General features: G+C 39.8%; 1 protein-coding gene across 1 annotated transcript in view; it reads left to right on the top strand.

The window, feature by feature from the left end:
- Positions 1-18,896, top strand: part of schip1 (schwannomin interacting protein 1) — a 325,572-nt gene that overhangs the window by 98,800 nt on the left and 207,876 nt on the right. The window contains exon 8 of the mRNA XM_061781837.1: positions 124-259. Within this exon, the coding sequence (XP_061637821.1) occupies positions 124-259 (136 nt within the window). The remainder of the gene's footprint in view (positions 1-123; positions 260-18,896) is intronic.

The raw sequence follows: 18,896 nt of genomic DNA on the forward strand, positions 1-18,896 counted from the left end.
CCTAGGTTGTAAAGTGACACGAAGAGGTAGAGATGTGGATTTAGTGGGAAGAAAATTGCAGTTTTCGATATAAACACGGTCACCTATGCTTGTGTGTGTGTCTGTATGTGTGTGTACGTGTAGTATCCAGCGCGCTTGGCGTGACTTTCTCCAAAGACAGGAAGCAGACAAGAGGAGCCCCTCCCCGTCTTCTCTCTCTTCGTCGGATAAGATGAGCATGTCCATCAGCATGGCCACCCTCTCAGACGGCAGCACCCCAGTAAGTCATGCATTGTTGCCTTTGTCGCAAGAGTTCACACTGCTGCTGGTGGAATATTTAAAGATAATTGTTTTGATCTGGCTTTTGGATAAGGTACTGGAAATTGTTATTTATTTCAAGTAAAATTATGCAGTTATCTGACTGAATAGTCCATTTCTTTGTTGAAGTAAAGCAATTTATAAATAAATAAATAAAACAATTAAAACATCACTCAATCATTTTGATACCATGTAATAATAATAATAATAATAATAATAACCAAGGTTCAGATTTATCTGCTGGGTAAATTGCCCCCCTAATTGATTAATGTTCTTAATTTTAGAAAATAGGTTATTTTAAAGGGAATTTTTTTTTTGGTAGGATTTTTTCATATTTTTGTAGTGGGTGCATTTGTTTGAAACTGTTTTAATTAAAATGTAATAATAAATAAATACCAATATAATAATGGGAATGAGAATAATACCACTAATAATGAATATATTGAAAAAATATTGTATATATTATTATACACCATATAAGATGACAATATATATATATATATATTTGGATGTGTAATTGCTGGAAATATCTTTAATTGCAAATTAAATATTAGACTAAATAAATAACAACCATAACTAGGTATTGTCTCTCTTATCGATTAATGTTCTTAATTGTAGAAAATTCAATTAGAGGGAATTTATTTTCAGGTGTATTTGTTTGAAAAGTTTTTAATTAAAAATATATTATTAGATTGAATAAAAAATACAACAATATTGATCAAATATATCATATAAATATAAAAATACACACATATATTATTATGATTTTTTTTATGTATAATTGTTGGAAATATTTTTAATTACAAATTAAATATTGGATTAAATAAACAATATGATAGTGATAAGTATATTAACAACACTTCATAAAACTAATATAATACAGATGATTATTATTATTATTGTGGAGGTGTATTTGTTTAAGATATTTATTAAAAAATGATAAAAGAGCATAATAATTAAACATAATAATGATAATTAGAAAATGACTAAAACAATGCTAAATTCTATAATTAATTAATGGATTTAAAAGTATGTATGTATGTACTAAATACATAATAAATATTTGGCTTTTTCATATAAATTTGTCATATGTACTCAGCCAGGAAATCAAGGTTATTGAAACTTTACCACAAAAGAGGTGTATCTTGTGGTGTACTACAGACTGGGTGTGATAAAGTATGCTGATAATATATATTTTATATATATATATATATATATATATATACATACACACCATTCATATGACTATGAAAGATTCTGGAAAAGCTTGGTCTTTGGAAGTGGAAGAAAGTGTTTATATATATATATATATATATATATATATATATAAAATGCTTTAATTTGACTGTGAAAAAGGCGTAGCAACCTGAATATTGAGTGAGAGTTTAAGCTCACTCAGCATAATTGCTTATGGGTATGATTATATGCATTTTGGGATGTTTTAGGTTGCCTTGTGCAAAGATGATGGGCCATTGAGAGTTTATGTGTGTGCTCTCTTCCTGTCCAGAAGGTGGCAGTATGTCTCAGCTAATTTCCACAAACGCACGCACGCACGCGCGCGCACACACACACACACACACGCACACTTGAATAGAGGAGAATAACTTGAACCGCTGAACCATGATAAATCCTTGGGATTTTCCCCACTGCGTCTATTCCGGTCATTATAATTCCACGCAGAATCAAGTGTGCGTGTTCACTCCTCGCCTCATCTCCGAGATGGCAGTCAACAGGCAGGTTAACTCTCACAGATGGCTTTTTTTTTTTCCCCCACTCCCCCGTAAGGCGGCACTTGTCCGTTGTGTCGCTCCAGTGAAAAGCCGAGGAGGACGATAAGATTTGGATCTAGCGGATAAGAGGAGGTCAGGTGGGGGAGTGCGGAGACTTGAGTATGTATGCTCTCACTCGTGCATGATGATGAAGTCGTCCTATAGTCGCAGGTATTGTACATACACACTGCTTCGGATCCCTGTGGGATGGCTGGCAAATGCTTAGCTCAGTGAGTCTGACCTGCTGACAAGGGCAGATGATCATCACATGGAGAAAGTGTGTGTGTGTTCTGGCAACATGTGTGAGCATCAGCCACTCCCAATGAAGTGCTGTTCCACTGAGCACTGGACAATATAGTGTGGTAGTGGTACAATATAATCTTGATCATGATACAGTGATAATGTATATATTGGAACAACATTTGTGGTAAATTATAATTCACTCTCTTCCAGAAGTATTGGAACAGTGATGCCAATTTTTTTTTTTAAGCAGAGAGCAAACATTTAAGATGAATCTGAGACAAGAAAACAAGCTTTGATTTTCAGGTACAGTTTTCCCTTGATATATCGCGGTTCACCTATTGTGGATTCAGATCATTGTCGATTTTTGATTTTATTTTTGAGCGCATGCTGTAATTCTTTTGTGGTAAAACAAAGGCTTCCTAGCCTTGAACATTAAAGCTATAAAATTCATGAAAACACATATTACAAGGAATAAATTAGTGCTGTGCATTAGTGTATGTTTAAGAGTTTTAAAGGTGTTTGAGAGTATAGAAACTGTTTATGAGAGTATGGTAGAGGTTAATAGGAGTGCATGGGAACATTAATAAGAGCTTGGGGAGATTCAAACAGCTTTAAAATATGTATAAATAATAAAAAACAAATATGTGGTCACTATTTCTCTTGTTGCAGGGGTGGTCGGGAACCTAACCCTCGCGATAAACGATGGATTACTATATTTACGTCTTGATCGGATCCACAGCTTTGAAGACAGCATTATTTGTAACTAAGCACATTTTTTAGGTGAGCAAAAGTATTGTAACAGTTACAAATCTCCAATAATGGTTTACCATGCTTTCACTGCAGCCTCTTTCAATTATTGTTTCTGAATATTTCTCTTTTTCGTCTCCTCTTTAACAGGAAATAAAAATAATGCTCCATAGAATTTAAGTATGGAGATTCATGTAGCCTGTCGTGGATTTTCTTCAGGTCCTCCGGTTTCCTCCCACTTGCCAAAAATATGCTTCTTAGGTTGATTGACGAACCTAAATGGTCCATAGTTGTGAACGTGTGTGTTACTTGTTGGTTGTCTATATATACCCTGCAACTGACTGGTGACCAGTCCAGGGTGTGCCTCTCGCTCAAAGTCAGCTGGGATAAGCTCCAGCCACCCCGTGTCCCTAATGAGCACAAGCGGGACAACAACAAAAAATGGATGAATGTATGATCCTAAGACGGTCAGTACGATGGTTAGCACGTCTGCCTCGCAGTCCGGTTTTTGTGTTGTGTGCTGTTGTGTTAGAACATTTCTGTGTGGAGTTTGCATGTTCTCACCATGTTCATCTGAGGTTCCTTCAGGTGCTCAGGTTTCTCCCCCACATCTCGTAAACACGGATATTAGGTTACTTGAAGATTTTAACTTCCGTCCATAGGTGTTAATGTGACTGTGAGAGGTTGTTTATCCAAAAAATCTATGTACATCTAAAACAATAACAGATACTGCCAATATGTGGATGGAGTTGGACTAACTCATATAACATTTTAAAGCTGATGCCTTTCACATCCGCAATATTTTTTTCCAAATGATCATTCTGAATCCAGCCAGTAGCAGCAGCAGCCAGTATTTCACCATCACTAGTGCTCCGATTTTCTCCCACATCCCCAAAACAATAAATTAGATTTACTCAAGAAATTGTCCATAGATGTGAGTGTGAATGGTTGTCTGGACATGTATGTGCCCTGCATTTGATTGGCGACCAGTCCAAGGTATACCCAGTCTCTCAATCAAAGTCAGCTGCGATAGGCTTTAGTCAACCATTACCATAATGAGGACAAGCGGAACAGAAAATCAATGGCTCGATAAATGATCATAACACTTCATGGGGACTCTCACACCCGCACCCTACGGGTTGCCTGACTTCAGATTTATTTATTTATTATTATTTTTTTTTTAGTGGACACTAATTTGATGAAAGTGGAGTTGATGTCGACTGGTCGCTGATGATGTCCCTGATATTTTGTCAGTAATGTGAATTAAAAAAAATAATAATCACGGGAGGCGGTAATGCTTAATCTAAATTCACTGACAACTGATATCTTATACAGCATATTTAAGCAGAAAATGCACATTACAACACAAGAGTAGACTGTCGACTAATCACTATTCACATGTTTTTGGCTTGTGGAAGAGCCAGAGCTGCTTCCAGCAACACATGACCGCACTGGATGAAATGGGTCCGTCACTTTAATTAATTTAAATTGTCTTCTATTTCTGAATGTGCACTTTTCCTAAGTGAAGGAGAACTAGTAAAGGTGGAAAAAACCAGTCTGAAACTTTTTGACCCAGCAATATCAAAATGGAAGGAGAGTGGGGAATCATTTCACCACACACAGAGGGATCTTTGATTATTTGCAGACACCATCACGTCACGTAGAACCTGCTGCTATGGTGGGCCCAGAACCAAGATCAGTTTCTCCTTTTAGCTAAGTTGTGCAAATGTAATTTTGCTTTCTCATCGGCAAGCACACTGAGCGAGAGGATTTAATTTTGTATTTTTTTTTTACCGTCACGCAACAGCGGGCGAGCTTTCACCCAGCCCATCTGTACAACGCCAACCACACACTATTTTCTCACCGTGTTTATTTTACTGGCCCTTTGTTGGCTGTGACAGTTCCACCCTGCTTGAATTTCTAACACTTTGGATTGTGTTGACCCAGCAATACATTGTGTTACATTTTCCATGTGCTCCTGCTTTCTCTACAGAATGCACATCCGTAACCCCACCAGCACCAGAAGCACCACCACCACCACCACCAGCACCACCACAAACACACACACACAGAGTCATATTTTCCTGAGACACAACAGCAATGTGGTCTCCATCTCTAACGTGATTGCATGTGTAACCTTTCAGCCTCCAGCATCAGTCTTAGAAGAACTGGCGCCATGACGGCACGGCATAGGTGCAGATGAACACTTGCCGGTACGTGTGTACAGTAATCCCTTGGTTATCGCGGGGGTTAGGTTCCGGATCACCTCCGCAATAGGTCAAATCTGCAAAGTAGTGATCACGTTTTTCTATTCATTTATATACATTTTAAAGCTGTATGAACCTGCCCAGACTCTTATTAATCTTCCTTACACTCCTGTTCACTGCCATACTCTGATAAAAATCTTTTAAACTCTTAAACATACTGTAATCCGCACTAGTACCGTACATTATGTACACATTATTCCTTGGTATATGTGTTTTAATGAATTTTTCTTTTGCTTTTTTGGGAGTGTTTATTTTACCACAAAAAAAAAATAAAAATACAGCATCCACTCAAAACCCTGCGATATGGCGAAATATGCACATGAATATTGAAAAATAATTTGCAGTGCGCTGATTCCGCAATGATTTTTAAAAGGGAAAAAACGTGCGATGGAGCTCACGCTACCGAGCCTCACTCATCGCCACGGCGATGCTGTACAGTAGATGTCTCACTTTATGATCGATCCTCACGTTCCATAGCAATGCCGTGAAGCAGGCAGAAATTATAGCCTTCATTAAGAGGGAACCTAACAAAACTCAGGATTTTATGCTCCGCTGTGAATCAGCTGTCGGGATTTTATTGTTTCATAATATTGTACTGCCGCATCAACGCACGCACACAGGGCAGTCACCTCTATACACACACACACACAAGGTGGTGTGAGGACAAACATGGCAACATAAGGATGACTCCGGCTTCAATTTGTGCCGGTCGTTGTGATGGATGTGTGGTTATAACCAGTCGTTAATCCGCACAGATCGGCAGGGTTGCGTGAAGGTTTTTCTTGCAGGATTGCAACTAAATTACTACATTAATTGTGACACAAAATGAAATGCACAAAAAGGATGCAGCCGCTTGAAGTGGTTCCGAGGGACTTTAAAATTCAGAGTTTGGGGACGGGTGCTGTCCAGTAGCATGGTGCTGACTTGTGTTGCAGATGCAGATTTTGGCCGCTAGAGGAGGTTGTGGTGCTACTGGAACTTTTTGGTTCCTGTTCTGTGCTGAATGCTTTAAAAATGTACATAGCATGGTTTAGAAGAAGAAGAAGAAGAAGAAGAATCATCTTTTATTGTCATGAACATGCATGCATGCACGCACACGAAATTTGTTCTCTGCATTTAACCCATCACAGTGAACACATACACATACACACTGGAGCAGGGGGCAGCTGAAGCGCCCGGGGAGCATTTCGGGGTATCGGTGTCTTGCTCAAGGACACCACAGCCGTGAGTCCGGAGGATGTTGGCGTTCATATTTATATCACCGTTGACTGTTATCATGATTTATTTATTATTGCATTATATTTCTCGGCATTTAACATATTATATAGTTAATTCTTAATGTTATACTCTTAACGTTTATATTTATTTAGTCATATGTTTTATTATATCTTCACAATTATAATAAATGTTGCATTGCATTTCTATTTTACTGCTATTTTATACTTTAATACAGTGATGCATGTGTGCAGTGTTTCCATGACCACGCCGGTAACACAAAAGATTGGAAAATGAATGGAAATGCAATTAATTTGTTTCAACCTCTCCCCAAAAATACCAACAAACATTTTTGCTTTGTTTTGAATAAGGAAAATAGCACTTCATAAGATTGAACGTTATAAAAACATAGTAAAATCATAATTAATTAGAATGTAAAGAAATAAACAGTTAGTGCAACATAATTGAGTGCGACTCTGCCGCTCCTTCTGTGTATGCGCCCTGGCCACGTGGGAGCAGAATAATACATACATGTTCGATACACATAGAAGACGGTCACAACAGTTCAGTAAGCTGCAGTACTATTAGTCGTCTCTCGCGGAAGATAAAATAATGCGTGTGAGTATTGTTATATTGCCTGTCTACATGTGTTGCCCCACCATTTATGTTCAAATATCTATTGCTTAAGGGGTTATAACACCAAGACTCCAGAGCTATTCGTTAGCCTTCCTATTTCATTTTGTATTGTTTCTTCGCATTAAGCTAAACAGACTTTCCTAACGCAAACATACGTGTTTGTTTGAAATACACAACGTGTTATTCTTTTTGTTTCATGTTTAGTTTGACAATAAACTTCAACTGTGAGTGGCAATAAACATCTTGAAGCCTGTTTTTGAGGAATTGTTCATTATCTGCTGCTTCTTTTGAAGTGAGTTGAGTTGCGTTTATTGTCGCCATACAGAGTTCCTATTTCCATTTTTTTGCTCGCAAGTCAAAGCAAAAGAATTAGTGGAATGAAAACCCGTGTCTCAAGGCACCACAATATTTACACTGTGCAACTAGTTGCATGTGCTGTTTAATTGTGTGTACCAAACTACTCATAACAAGTATTTTTTTAAATTTTATTTTATTTAACTCCTCGCATTTTCTTTTATTTCATTTAAATCCGCACAGTAAGGCTGGAGCCCGTTTTATTTTACTTTCAGTCCTTTTATTTCACTTTGCTGTGCAGGTCATGAAAACGCATGGGCAAGGCACATCTTATTTCTAGCGTTTGTTTCTCCTTATCAGGTCTTTTCCCTTCCTCTTTGTTTATTTTGACCTTATCCCTCTTATTGAATGCCCTTTACTCATCCTTGTCTCTCCATTGCTCTCCTCACCTGCCATTTGCTTACATTTATTTATCAGGCCGCCCAGCTGCTTATAGATGGCTGGCAGTAGCGATAAGATATATATGGCAAAATATGGTGGGTTTCAAAGGGGTGGGGTTTAGTCTTTAAATGCTGCACATGTGCACAAAGCAACGGCTTCCTCCACCGAAACTGCACAGTCATTGTTATTTCGTCCCTATTTGTCTCTAAAGGTTAGCTTCAGAGGTGTCCCGGAATAACCCGCCACCACTTTTTCCTGGCTCATCAGTACACAAAACATTTAGAACCTCAGGAGATTACTGAGCCACCAGGCAGTGAGCAAAGTATTTAACCCCTTCTATGTCCTCTATTTCAGATCATGGTACAAAATGGACTCTCTCTCAGGACTCAAAAGCCCCTTTTGGTCTTTTTGTGCTCACTGCACAAGCTGTCATTGCTGTGGATGGAGGGAAGCAGTAAAGGTCACGCATTGTGTCAGCCCTGCAGAATAGTTATTACACTAAAGGTTCAGCATTATCACGGATGAATGGCTCAGCCTTCGGGCTCAACTCTGTTGTGTTTACTGTACAATAAGCTCGCGGTGCTGCCTTCTGGCAGGTGGTCGACGATCCGCTCGGCATCTTGCAAGTCGCTCGTTGCTTGTTGTGGGATAACAGCTGGAAAAGTGTGGGTGCATGTTGAAGCCTTTCACCAGAAAAAGTGTGGGTGTTGAAACACTCACATGAACACATCAATGAGCTTTGAAATGACAGTGTTGATATTTGCAACTGTGAATTACGGGCAAGTGGCGATAATGCTAATCTGTACCAAATATGTTGCTTTTTCATAGGAGTGGTAACTTCTGTTTGACAGCTTCAGAGAGGCATTCATTTCATAATATTTTGTATTGTACTATATATGACACAGTGGACGACTGGTTAGAGCGTCTGCTTCACAGTTCTGAGCACCCGGGTTCAATCCCCGGCCCCGCCTGTGTGGAGTTTGCATGTTCTGCCGTGCCTGCGTGGGTTTTCTCCGGGCACTCCGGTTTCCTCCCACATCCCAAAAAATATGCATTAATTGGAGACTCTAAATTGCCCGTAGGTGTGAATGTGAGTGCAATTGTTTGTTTGTATGTGCCCTGCGATTTGCTGGCAACCAGTTCGAGGGGGGGACCCCGCCTCCTGCCTGATGACGGCTGGGATGGGCTCCAGCACGCCCGCGACCCTAGTGAGGAGAAGCGGCTCAGAAAATGGATATATACTATTTTACATATGCAGTCTATCTGTCTATCCATCTCTCTCTCTCTCTCGCTCTCTCAGCACATCTGGCTCACAGTTCTGAGGACCTATCCTTGACCACTTGCAGGGTTACAACTTACGTTCTAACTTGGGGTGGGAGGCTATATTAAATTAGCTAATGATGTTTACGTTGGCGGCAGGGTGATCGACTGGTTAGCACATCTGCTTCACAGTTCTGAGCACCCGGGTTCAATCCCCGGCCCCGCCTGCGTGGGTTTTCTCCGGGCACTCCGGTTTCCTCCCACATCCCAAAAACATGCATGGTGGGTTGATTGAAGGCTCTAAATTGCCCGTAGGTGTGAATGTGAGTGCGAATGGTTGTTTGTTTCTATGTGCCCTGCGATTGGCTGGCAACCAGTTCAGGGTGTACCCCGCCTCCTGCCCGAAGATAGCTGGGATAGGCTCCAGCACGCCCGCGACCCTACTGAGGAGAAGCGGCTCAGAAAATGGATGGATGGATGGATATTCTGCAGGTGTACTTATTGTTGTGGCCAATGGGTGTATATTCCGCAGCCTGCTTTATTTCCACAGTGATGATATTCGGTAATTCTGCAAATTCCACATGTAGGCACACCTCTGGAAATGAATGCTCTCCACCAACTAGTCCCTTCATCAGGGAGGGGAATGTGCAAGGCTTTTTATGATCCTGTTACGGTAATTCCAAACACAATGGTTGGACGATTTAGGGATTCTCTTAAATTCCTTTACGGAAGCCTTACATAAGCGGAGGCTCACAAGTTTAATCTTTTTTTTTTTTTCCTGTAAATTGATTGACGAGACGAGAAGCTACACATGCTTTTCTGTTGCTTCTTATTCCCCTGGAGAAGGCCACCGGTGCCGCTTTCTACACCAGGTTATAATGGACGTAATCCCTCCTGTCATAATATCTCTCCTAGATGCTAGCCTCTTCTACCAGGCGCGCTGGAGGCTGTGGTGACACGCCGGCGTGAGAGTTATTGACGGACAAAATCATTAGTGACCTTTCCCTCGCCGGGCGTACGTGCGGTGCGTCAAGCGGCAGAGGTTGCACAATTTTAACCCTCTTGTGACTGTAACCCGCCACACTTGTTGGCTGCTTGAAGTAGCTTGAGTGACATTCCTGTGACTACTTGGATTAGATGTAATGCTCATGAAGCACCCCCACCCCATGTGTTATAAAAGATCTAATGGGAGACCCACTCAGCCGCTCACCTGACATCGAAATGACGAAGTTCAACGTAGACTCTTTCAAGCGTGATGTATAGTGGGACCCATAAAGTTTATAAACAATCTGTTCCGGGGTGCAAATGTTCACATTTAGAAATATTTTCCATCATTTCTTCAATATGACTATATGGGAAATCCCATTAATCCATTCCAGGGTGAACTGTTGCCATCTGGAACCTTTATTTATTGTACTGGCAATGTTTTTGGCACACTCTAAAAACAGCTGGGTCAAAAAGAACCCAAAATGGGTTATTGGGTAACCCAATGCGTTCCTAAAGTTGGACCAACCCAACGCGTGGTTATTTTAGACGAGCAGGTCTGGGTTAGGGGATTGACAAAGCGTGTTGGATGTGGGGCTGTCTACCCCAAAATGGGTTGAAAGCGACCCTGCCGTTGGGCCAAATGTGATCTTGCCGTTGGATTGGTCAAATGTAAAACAATAAGTTGTCTAAAACATAAGAATAACAAATAAATTATTAAACCCACTGTTTTTTGGCCCCACTTTGATCTTGCTGCATCATACATAACCAGCCCAAAGTGTTTATTCAGAAAAAGTATTTTCTAGTTAGCATTACTAACATCAAACCATCCATCTTTTGAACTGCTTATCCTCACTGGGGTCGCGGGCGTGCTTAAGCCGACCCCAGCTGACTTTGGGCGAGAAGCGGGGTACACCCTGAATTGGATGCCAGCCATTCACATTGACCTTTTCCACAAATAATAAATGCATTGTCTTTTTTTTAATTAAAGGCTGGAGTAACTAGACTCTTGTACTTCACCATATCGGAAGCAGTCAGCAGGTGGCTCCAAGTCGCAGCTGAATAAAATAAGTGCAATCAAACAAAAATGGCTACTTGAAGAAGGCGCGTTTTCCCAAACTAATGGTGGTATACCTGTAACCTGTACCTGTAGTTGATCAATCTCAGTACCATCAGTTTAGACTAATAGCTGGGTTGCGAAATCAATGCATCTTGTTTTTGTGTTCTCTTACCCAACAGATGGGTTAATAATTTGCTCTAATTTTGATCCGATGTTGACCAAACCTATGACCCAACTATGCCAAACCAAGTTGAGTTACAAAATTGACCCAGCATTTTTTAGTGTGGAACATTTTAATATTCTTAACTGTCATAGCAGTGTAAATATACATTACTTGCCACACATTAGAGGTGAAAAACAATTGTGGATACCATGCGCACCAGGTACTTAAGTGGCGTGGCAGCTAAAGCAGCTGGCTTAGACTTCATGCATTATGTTTTTAACATATTCAGCTAACATACAAGTGGGGAAAAAAAGCTAGCTGTGATATTAACTGCTGTAAACTAAAGTGAAAAACAATGAATTGAGCGTACCATATTTGGAACTGGAGAATGAGCTGAATGCTGCTGGCTTCGACTTTGTGCATTGTGATTCGGAACATTCTTAACTACAAAAGTGTTAAAAGATTGATTGACAGTGATTGTGCATACAGTGGATACCATATATCAAAATGGAGAAGGAGCTAAGAGCAGCGGGCGTAGAGTTCACGCATTTGGCTTCTTAGCATTTTGAATTTCTCAAAGCATGCATGTTAGGTTTATTAAAGACTCTAAATTACTCATAGATGTGATTGTGAAGGGTTGATTGTCATTATGTGCCCTACGATCTGCTGGCGAACAGTCCTGTGTGTACCCTACCTTTCGCCCAAAGTTAGCAGAGATTGGCTCCCCTTCACCCTGAGGCAAACCGTATGGAAAGTTGTTGGGTGGCTGCATTTTCTCACGTTGTATTATCCAGTGGAATCCACTGGGGGTCAGTGTTTTGCTTTTGTGTAGAGTAGCTAGCAGCTTGTACAGGGAGGAGTTCCAAGTCCAGTAAACCTGCACAGAAAAAAGGATTGTCATCCCTCCCCTGGAGGAGGACGCTGTTTTTATTCATAGGACACTATCAGAACACAATCGGTCTGCGTTTGACGTGTTGATGTTGGTTCTTTTCGACAGAAAAAAAAAAAAGAAGTGTTTAACGGCCTAGTGTCGGAGCCCTTTTCTCCAACATCAGCACCACGACGGGGTGCCTCTTTTCAAAGATAATACGCTTTTATCATCATTTTGCCGACTATAAAAGACCACATTTTTCTCTTTCATCCTTTTATAATTCGGTGCCTCCCCAATTAAATATGAAAGTGTTTCTGGATGACATCAGACTTGGTGAACAAGCAGCCCTAGCTCGGATGTAGCGACACGTTTCACAGTGGCGGATCCATTATCTCGCTGATCCTGCAGTCACCCGCCAACAAGGCCATAATTGAGCATTATGTCTAATTTGGGAGACTCTGGACATAAAAAGTAGCAGATTGATGCCATAAAAATTCATCCCGGGCCTGAGATTTATCGATTGGGGTCTCACACAGTTAATCAAGGCAATATTGGCCACATTCTGCAAAGTGTCTCAGTATTGGTTTTATGTGAGGTCTTGTTTCCTCTAACCAAGATTCTTTTTTATGATTATTATTCTGTGCTCCTCTGTGATAATCCCATTTAAAAAAAAAAAAAAAAAAAAAAAAAAAAAGCCATAAGAACTACATAGGCGGCACGCCTCACTTGATGCTTATCAGTGTTGTGATGGTCAGATAAACATTGACGATAAGATGAATGTTTCAAGTACCATTCGGCTTGTGTCTCTTCCCATGCACATGCCGTGGAGACTCACTGGCCACAAAAGTACGTACACCCACAGAATCTGATCCAAAAGCAAGATAATAAAGCTCAAGCTCTAGAGAGGTAATGCTTTAATAAAATGTTTATTGGAGTTTTGCATGACTACAAACTATAACTTCAATAGAAAACCTATTGTTGATTCAACCCTTTGTTGAGCCCTTTAAATAGAATTAAGCATTGTTGGGTTAACTAAATATACTCTCTTGTAATTATAGTCCAAAAGTTCAACCTTGGTTTCATTGGACCATAACACATTTTTCTACATATGTTTGGAAGGTTTCGAGTAGTTTTTGCAATATTTTGAAACCAAGATTGAACATTTGGGCCAGAATTCCCAAAAGTATGTTTGGTTAGCACAAATATCACTGTTCATCACCAAAGGTCACCATACGTACAGCTTGGTGGTGGCAGCATCATGCTTTGGGGCTATTTTTCTTCAGCTGGAAGCGGGGCCTTAATTGACTTAAAGGGAATTATGAACAGTTCCAAATTGCAGTCAGTGCTAGCTTCTTTTTGCCGTTGCCTTGCCGTCCTTCTGCTAGAAAGGGAAAACATGTCAGGGAAAGCCTACTAGAACATCTGATATTTATTTGGGGTTAGCCAGAGGTACTTTAAATGTTGGCTGGTGTGTAATGACTCCCATTTAACATGAGTTTGAATGAGATTGGCTAAAGCTGAACACAGCCCCGTCCCCACTTATAAGGGGTTCTGCACACTTTTGCAACCAATCCAGTTTGTTTATGCTCCCCCTCTTGAAAAAAATTCACATTTTCTTTTCAGTTGAGTTTTACAGGTTGTAGGTCTCATTATTTGAGGAAAAACATTTTTGAAATGATTTTATACAACAAAAACCTGCCCTTTGAACTGGGTTGTGTAGACTGTTTGTCTCCACGGTGTGTGTATATATGCCTGGCCCATGGCTTTGAGCATTGCAAAATACAATTGAGAATGTAAGGTGTGCGTGAAATCATAGGATAGTGTATGTGCACAGGAAGAATCGTTGGCGATGTTGCGGCACAAAAGCAACAACATCAAGCATTACGTTCCTTTTGGCATAAAATGATTCTTTCTTCAAAACGTCTGCTTCCTCCCAGAGTTTCCTGTGAGAGCGACAGCTGCCTCTCTCACTGCATTCTTTCCTTGTTATTCAACTCGAACAATCCCGCTGCTTATTCAGGCTCACTACCAGTGCAAAGCGACTGCAGTGCATATATATGCGTGTGCGTGCTTGGAAGAGAGAGATTGCTCTGCCACTTGTGACCATCTAAGCTGTGATTTGTATTAAAATTGTGATCTTGGGGGGAGATACTTTTTTTTTTTTTGCTTTATTGGTTTGGGATTTTGAGTGGAGGATTCCCACGAGGAAGAGGAGGAGGGAGGAAGCGTATAGCACAGAAAGGAGATAAAAAGAGGTTTAGGAGCGCGAGAGAGCCCCCATTCTTCATCCCACTGAGTGATCAGCTCTCCAGAGAGAAATAAACTGATTTGTGATTAATGAATAGGTGGAGGAGAGCTTTCTTCTATTTCCCCCTCCTGCTTTCAATTCTCTTTTGCTTGTCTAACTCTCTTCCCGAGAAAATACATCTCTGTAATGATGTCAGTGTGTAGAAGATGATAAAGGGGCTGATTTAAAAATAAATAAATAAATAAAGTTCACCAATATGCGGTGTATTATCATTCCCTTTGCTGCTCGCTCATTGGCTAAATAAAGATAAGGCGTTACTGAGATGAAAACAGCGAGGACGTCTTGTGGGACGCTAACTTAGCGTCCCAGTTTCACAACAAATACTTTTTTTTTAATAACTGTTTTTTATTATTATTATTATTATTATTATGAGCTCTGTCCTGCCTCATTAGGCCAGTAAACTGTTGAGAGACAGTATGTCCTCATCGTCACCTTGACTGCTGCGTCCCGCATGACTTCAAGGCGGAGTTGCTAATAAGGGAGGAAAACAGCCAGTTAGTTTTATTTTTAACATTGTGTATGTGATGGTTTTGCACACGGCTACACCATCTTTTGAGTCGGTTCATGTTCTTTATCCGTGATCTCCTGTTTATCTTGTTCAATCTTCTGCGATTATCGTCAACTATATACAAGGAAGAACCCCAGCCAGGGTTGATGCTTTTGGTCACAGGTGTCCAACTTAAGGACCTAAAATTAGAGATACTGTATGGTGGCAGTGAACTGAGCTCACTTCACAAATAGCAGCAGTTTGTCAGATAGTGAATAATCCTTCCAAAAAGAGGCTTCAAGCTGTTTAATGCCACTCCCAGATTACTTTTACACTCAAACTAAACATAAAACAACGAGAAATACATGTTGAGTATTACCAACATCCTCATAGCTTAGAAATGTCTGCTTAGATTAATTCTAACACACAATGCAAAACGCTATAGTTGGGCTAATGAATAGCATCCGTGTCTCAGTGTTGTAAGCTTTTAAACCACGGACATTTTTACACAAACAGTGAAGCAAGACATGTAGACTGACAACACTTACAAGCATGTAGTCTTTATCCTCCGCAAAGAACAACTAATATTTCTACGGCTTACTGAGCAATTATGACCGTCTCCATCATGTATAGCCGTATGTCTATATTATACTGCCCCCAGGTGGTCAATGCGTGCACACCAGAAAGAACAGCACAATGTCCATTGAATTGAAGCAAAAAATGTGACAAAAACTGTTTAATTCTTTATATTCTAATTAATTATGTCATATGTTATATGTTTTGATAAAGCACAATAATACAGAGGGCTATTTGTCTTATTTAAAAAGACAAGAGGGAAAAATCATGTTCCTTGTAACCTTTTTGTGTATCATCTTGAATATGTCTGACTGACGTATTGATTTTTAATGTCATGATCCCGAACTCTGTTCATTTTAAAATACAGCCAACATTTAATTTTCCTTGTCAGCTCTTTTTGGGTCATCTTCTTTAAGCTACCAACGGCTGTTGCTGTCAAAGCAAGAATCCCATTGATTTTGAATGTCATTCCAGATAAAATGGCTACGATAGCTTCAATGCTCCTCATTACTGATTCTAACCAGTCCTCTTCAAACTGAGCTGTTGCTAAGTGTGACAAAGCAAGAACCCTATTGATTTTAAATGAATGCATGTTGGATAAGGTAGCCAGGGTCAAAGATAATCAAATTAGTAAGTTTCTTGTCTTTTTTGTGGATTGGTGATCACGGTATATTTTTTGTATGTAGTCAGCTCTCTACTGGAAAAAATTTGAGTCTCATCTTCATGTTTACCTGCCTATTCATGTCTTATTGATTTTGAATGATATCCATGACCACTTTGGAGTGCTTCGCTGTTAGCAGAGAGCGCATGCACGTCACAGAGAGAAGGCGTAATAATGAAGGGGGAAAAAAAGTCCTCCATAACAGCCAGCGTGCGGACCGGGTGATTCGCGCTTTCGAGTACCTCGTTGTCGCAGAGTAGAAAATCCACGCTATGACCGGGTAGGATACATATTTCAGCAACTGGAGCCTTTAAGCGGGTATATTTTCGTGGCTCAAACGTAGTTGCGGTATACTGTATGTATAAGAAAGATGCTAGACAATCGATTTTTCTAGGTCAGAGAAGGCGTATTTGATTGACAGTTGAGCGGGGCGTGGTTTCAATGCATTCAGCGGACACGCCCATGGTGTTACTGAACGGAGAGAACAGCTGATTTTTCACCATTTTCAAGCCTTAGTTTATGTATTACCATTTTTTTTTTAATCATTCAAATTTGGTAGTTTTTTAAGCAACACTCTTCTCTGTTCTGTGTCAAATTTAAAAGATGTATTTATTTTCACTTTCTCGGGACGTGAAATGAACTTCCTGTGTCACCACAGGAGCCCTATTGATTTTCACTGGCTGTTTTTGTCCCCTTCTGATCGCTGATGGTTATCTCAGTATCACCGTCTCCCAGTGTTCCATCCACCTCCAATCCTGTTTCCAAGCTATGTGTCACATCCTTCCTCTTCGTATCAGCAATGTGCATCTGCACCAACTAAGATGTGTTTAAAGTTGTTCCTTGTGTGCCCGCAATATCCTCACCAGATGCTCGAATCATCTCAACTGCCTCATCTAACTCCTTTTTAATCTTTGCTTTCACTCCATCATTAGCCAGAGTTCACGGCAATTAAAGAATGCTGGAAACAGCCATCAAACAAACGAGTTAGTGATTTAGCTGCTTCTCCCGCTTCTAATGAGCCACAGTAGCTTCTGACCATGACGTCACGGCTTAATCGAAATAGCGTCACACTTTTCAATGATATTTTAATTACATTTGACGGCAGCGGTACTCTCTAAATGAAATGCCTGAAATACACTTATCAAATGGGAATTATATTTTGGGGAATTTAACGATTTATTATTGAATGTGGTTTCCTAAAGGGGAGATGAGATTCTTATGAAGTCATAAGGATGTTCTCTCGCTCTTTCTTTTTACACGCAAGCCGTTATCCAACATCAAGCGACACTTACACATGCACTACTCACAAGAAGATAGAAGACATTGGGCTTTCGAGTGAAATTTCAGGACCAACCTAAATCCGCTATAACCTTTACGGGTGAATTTAATTTGACATTCTAAACTCTTGAATGTTCAACAGTTCAATGTTTCAGTACTTTTTGCACAATGTGCTTGATCTCTAACAAGGACTGAATGGTAAAATTCACAGCAGTTGTTTTATCCATGCGGCGACCAATAACTACTATGCCTGTCTGTGTCTCTGTATCTTTTTTGCAACCTGCTGCATTTAAGGTTCATCGTGAAAACTCACCTTAAAAGGACCTTTGCAGAAAACACTCAAAGTTGTGAAGTTTTCCTACATCATTTGAATGAGAAAAACATTGTGCTGTCTGTTGGGATGAATATAAAAGTATACAATTGAAAACCAGAAATTTTGAGTTAAGATGAATGTGTGATCAAAAGGGAGGAGATTCTGTTGTCATTAGGAACACATGCATTGTTATTCTGTGGTGATTTGCTATTTTAGATGAATTTAGGGAATGCTGATTATTAAAATAAATATCTTATGCCAAACATGACATCATTCAACACAGTCAAACATGGGTTCAAAATATTAACAAAACCTCACTGGCACTTAATATCCCTCTTAAGGGTTAAGTTCTGGTCTTGACCAATCGAGGTTGTGAGTGCATAAGTTACTGTGGTGGGTTTAAAAATGAATGCTTGAAAGTCGTATTATCAAATAGAAAAATAAGTACAAAAACAGGAATGATCCACGCTGTATACCCATTTAAAATATAGAACATTTCATTCATAAAATATTTGTCTGAATCATGCTCTCAAGCAACACAGGCTAATAAAGTATTACAAATGCAACACTTGGGGTTTCCAACCAAACGAGTGATCATGCACCTATAAATCGAACCTAACTGCATGCAGCTACCACATTAATCTTGTGGGCAATTATAGGACAACCACAAGTGTGAGTGATTAACAGGTATAGGGGCACAAAATAGCATGTGTACGGCCTTGTATTATTTACAGACACCTACGGAAATGCATTTCATGCTCTCTGCATGTACAAATAGTCTATAAGAGCGCTAAATACACAAAGTGACAGTAGGGCACAAAGATATTGCAACACAAAAAAAAGAATATAAAGTGATCACTACAAGAGCTGTATCGAAAATGTGATTATTCAAAGATAATACAGTACAATGCAAATGCCCTTTACATAAATTGTACACCTCTCAAACCACAACGACAGTAGTCAAAATGTCAAATACATTTTGCAGGATTATTTAGGTGTAGTAGGTACAGTGATGTCTAGAGATAT

This window comes from Phyllopteryx taeniolatus, chromosome 8, assembly GCF_024500385.1.
Source record: "Phyllopteryx taeniolatus isolate TA_2022b chromosome 8, UOR_Ptae_1.2, whole genome shotgun sequence".
NCBI lineage: Eukaryota > Metazoa > Chordata > Actinopteri > Syngnathiformes > Syngnathidae > Phyllopteryx > Phyllopteryx taeniolatus.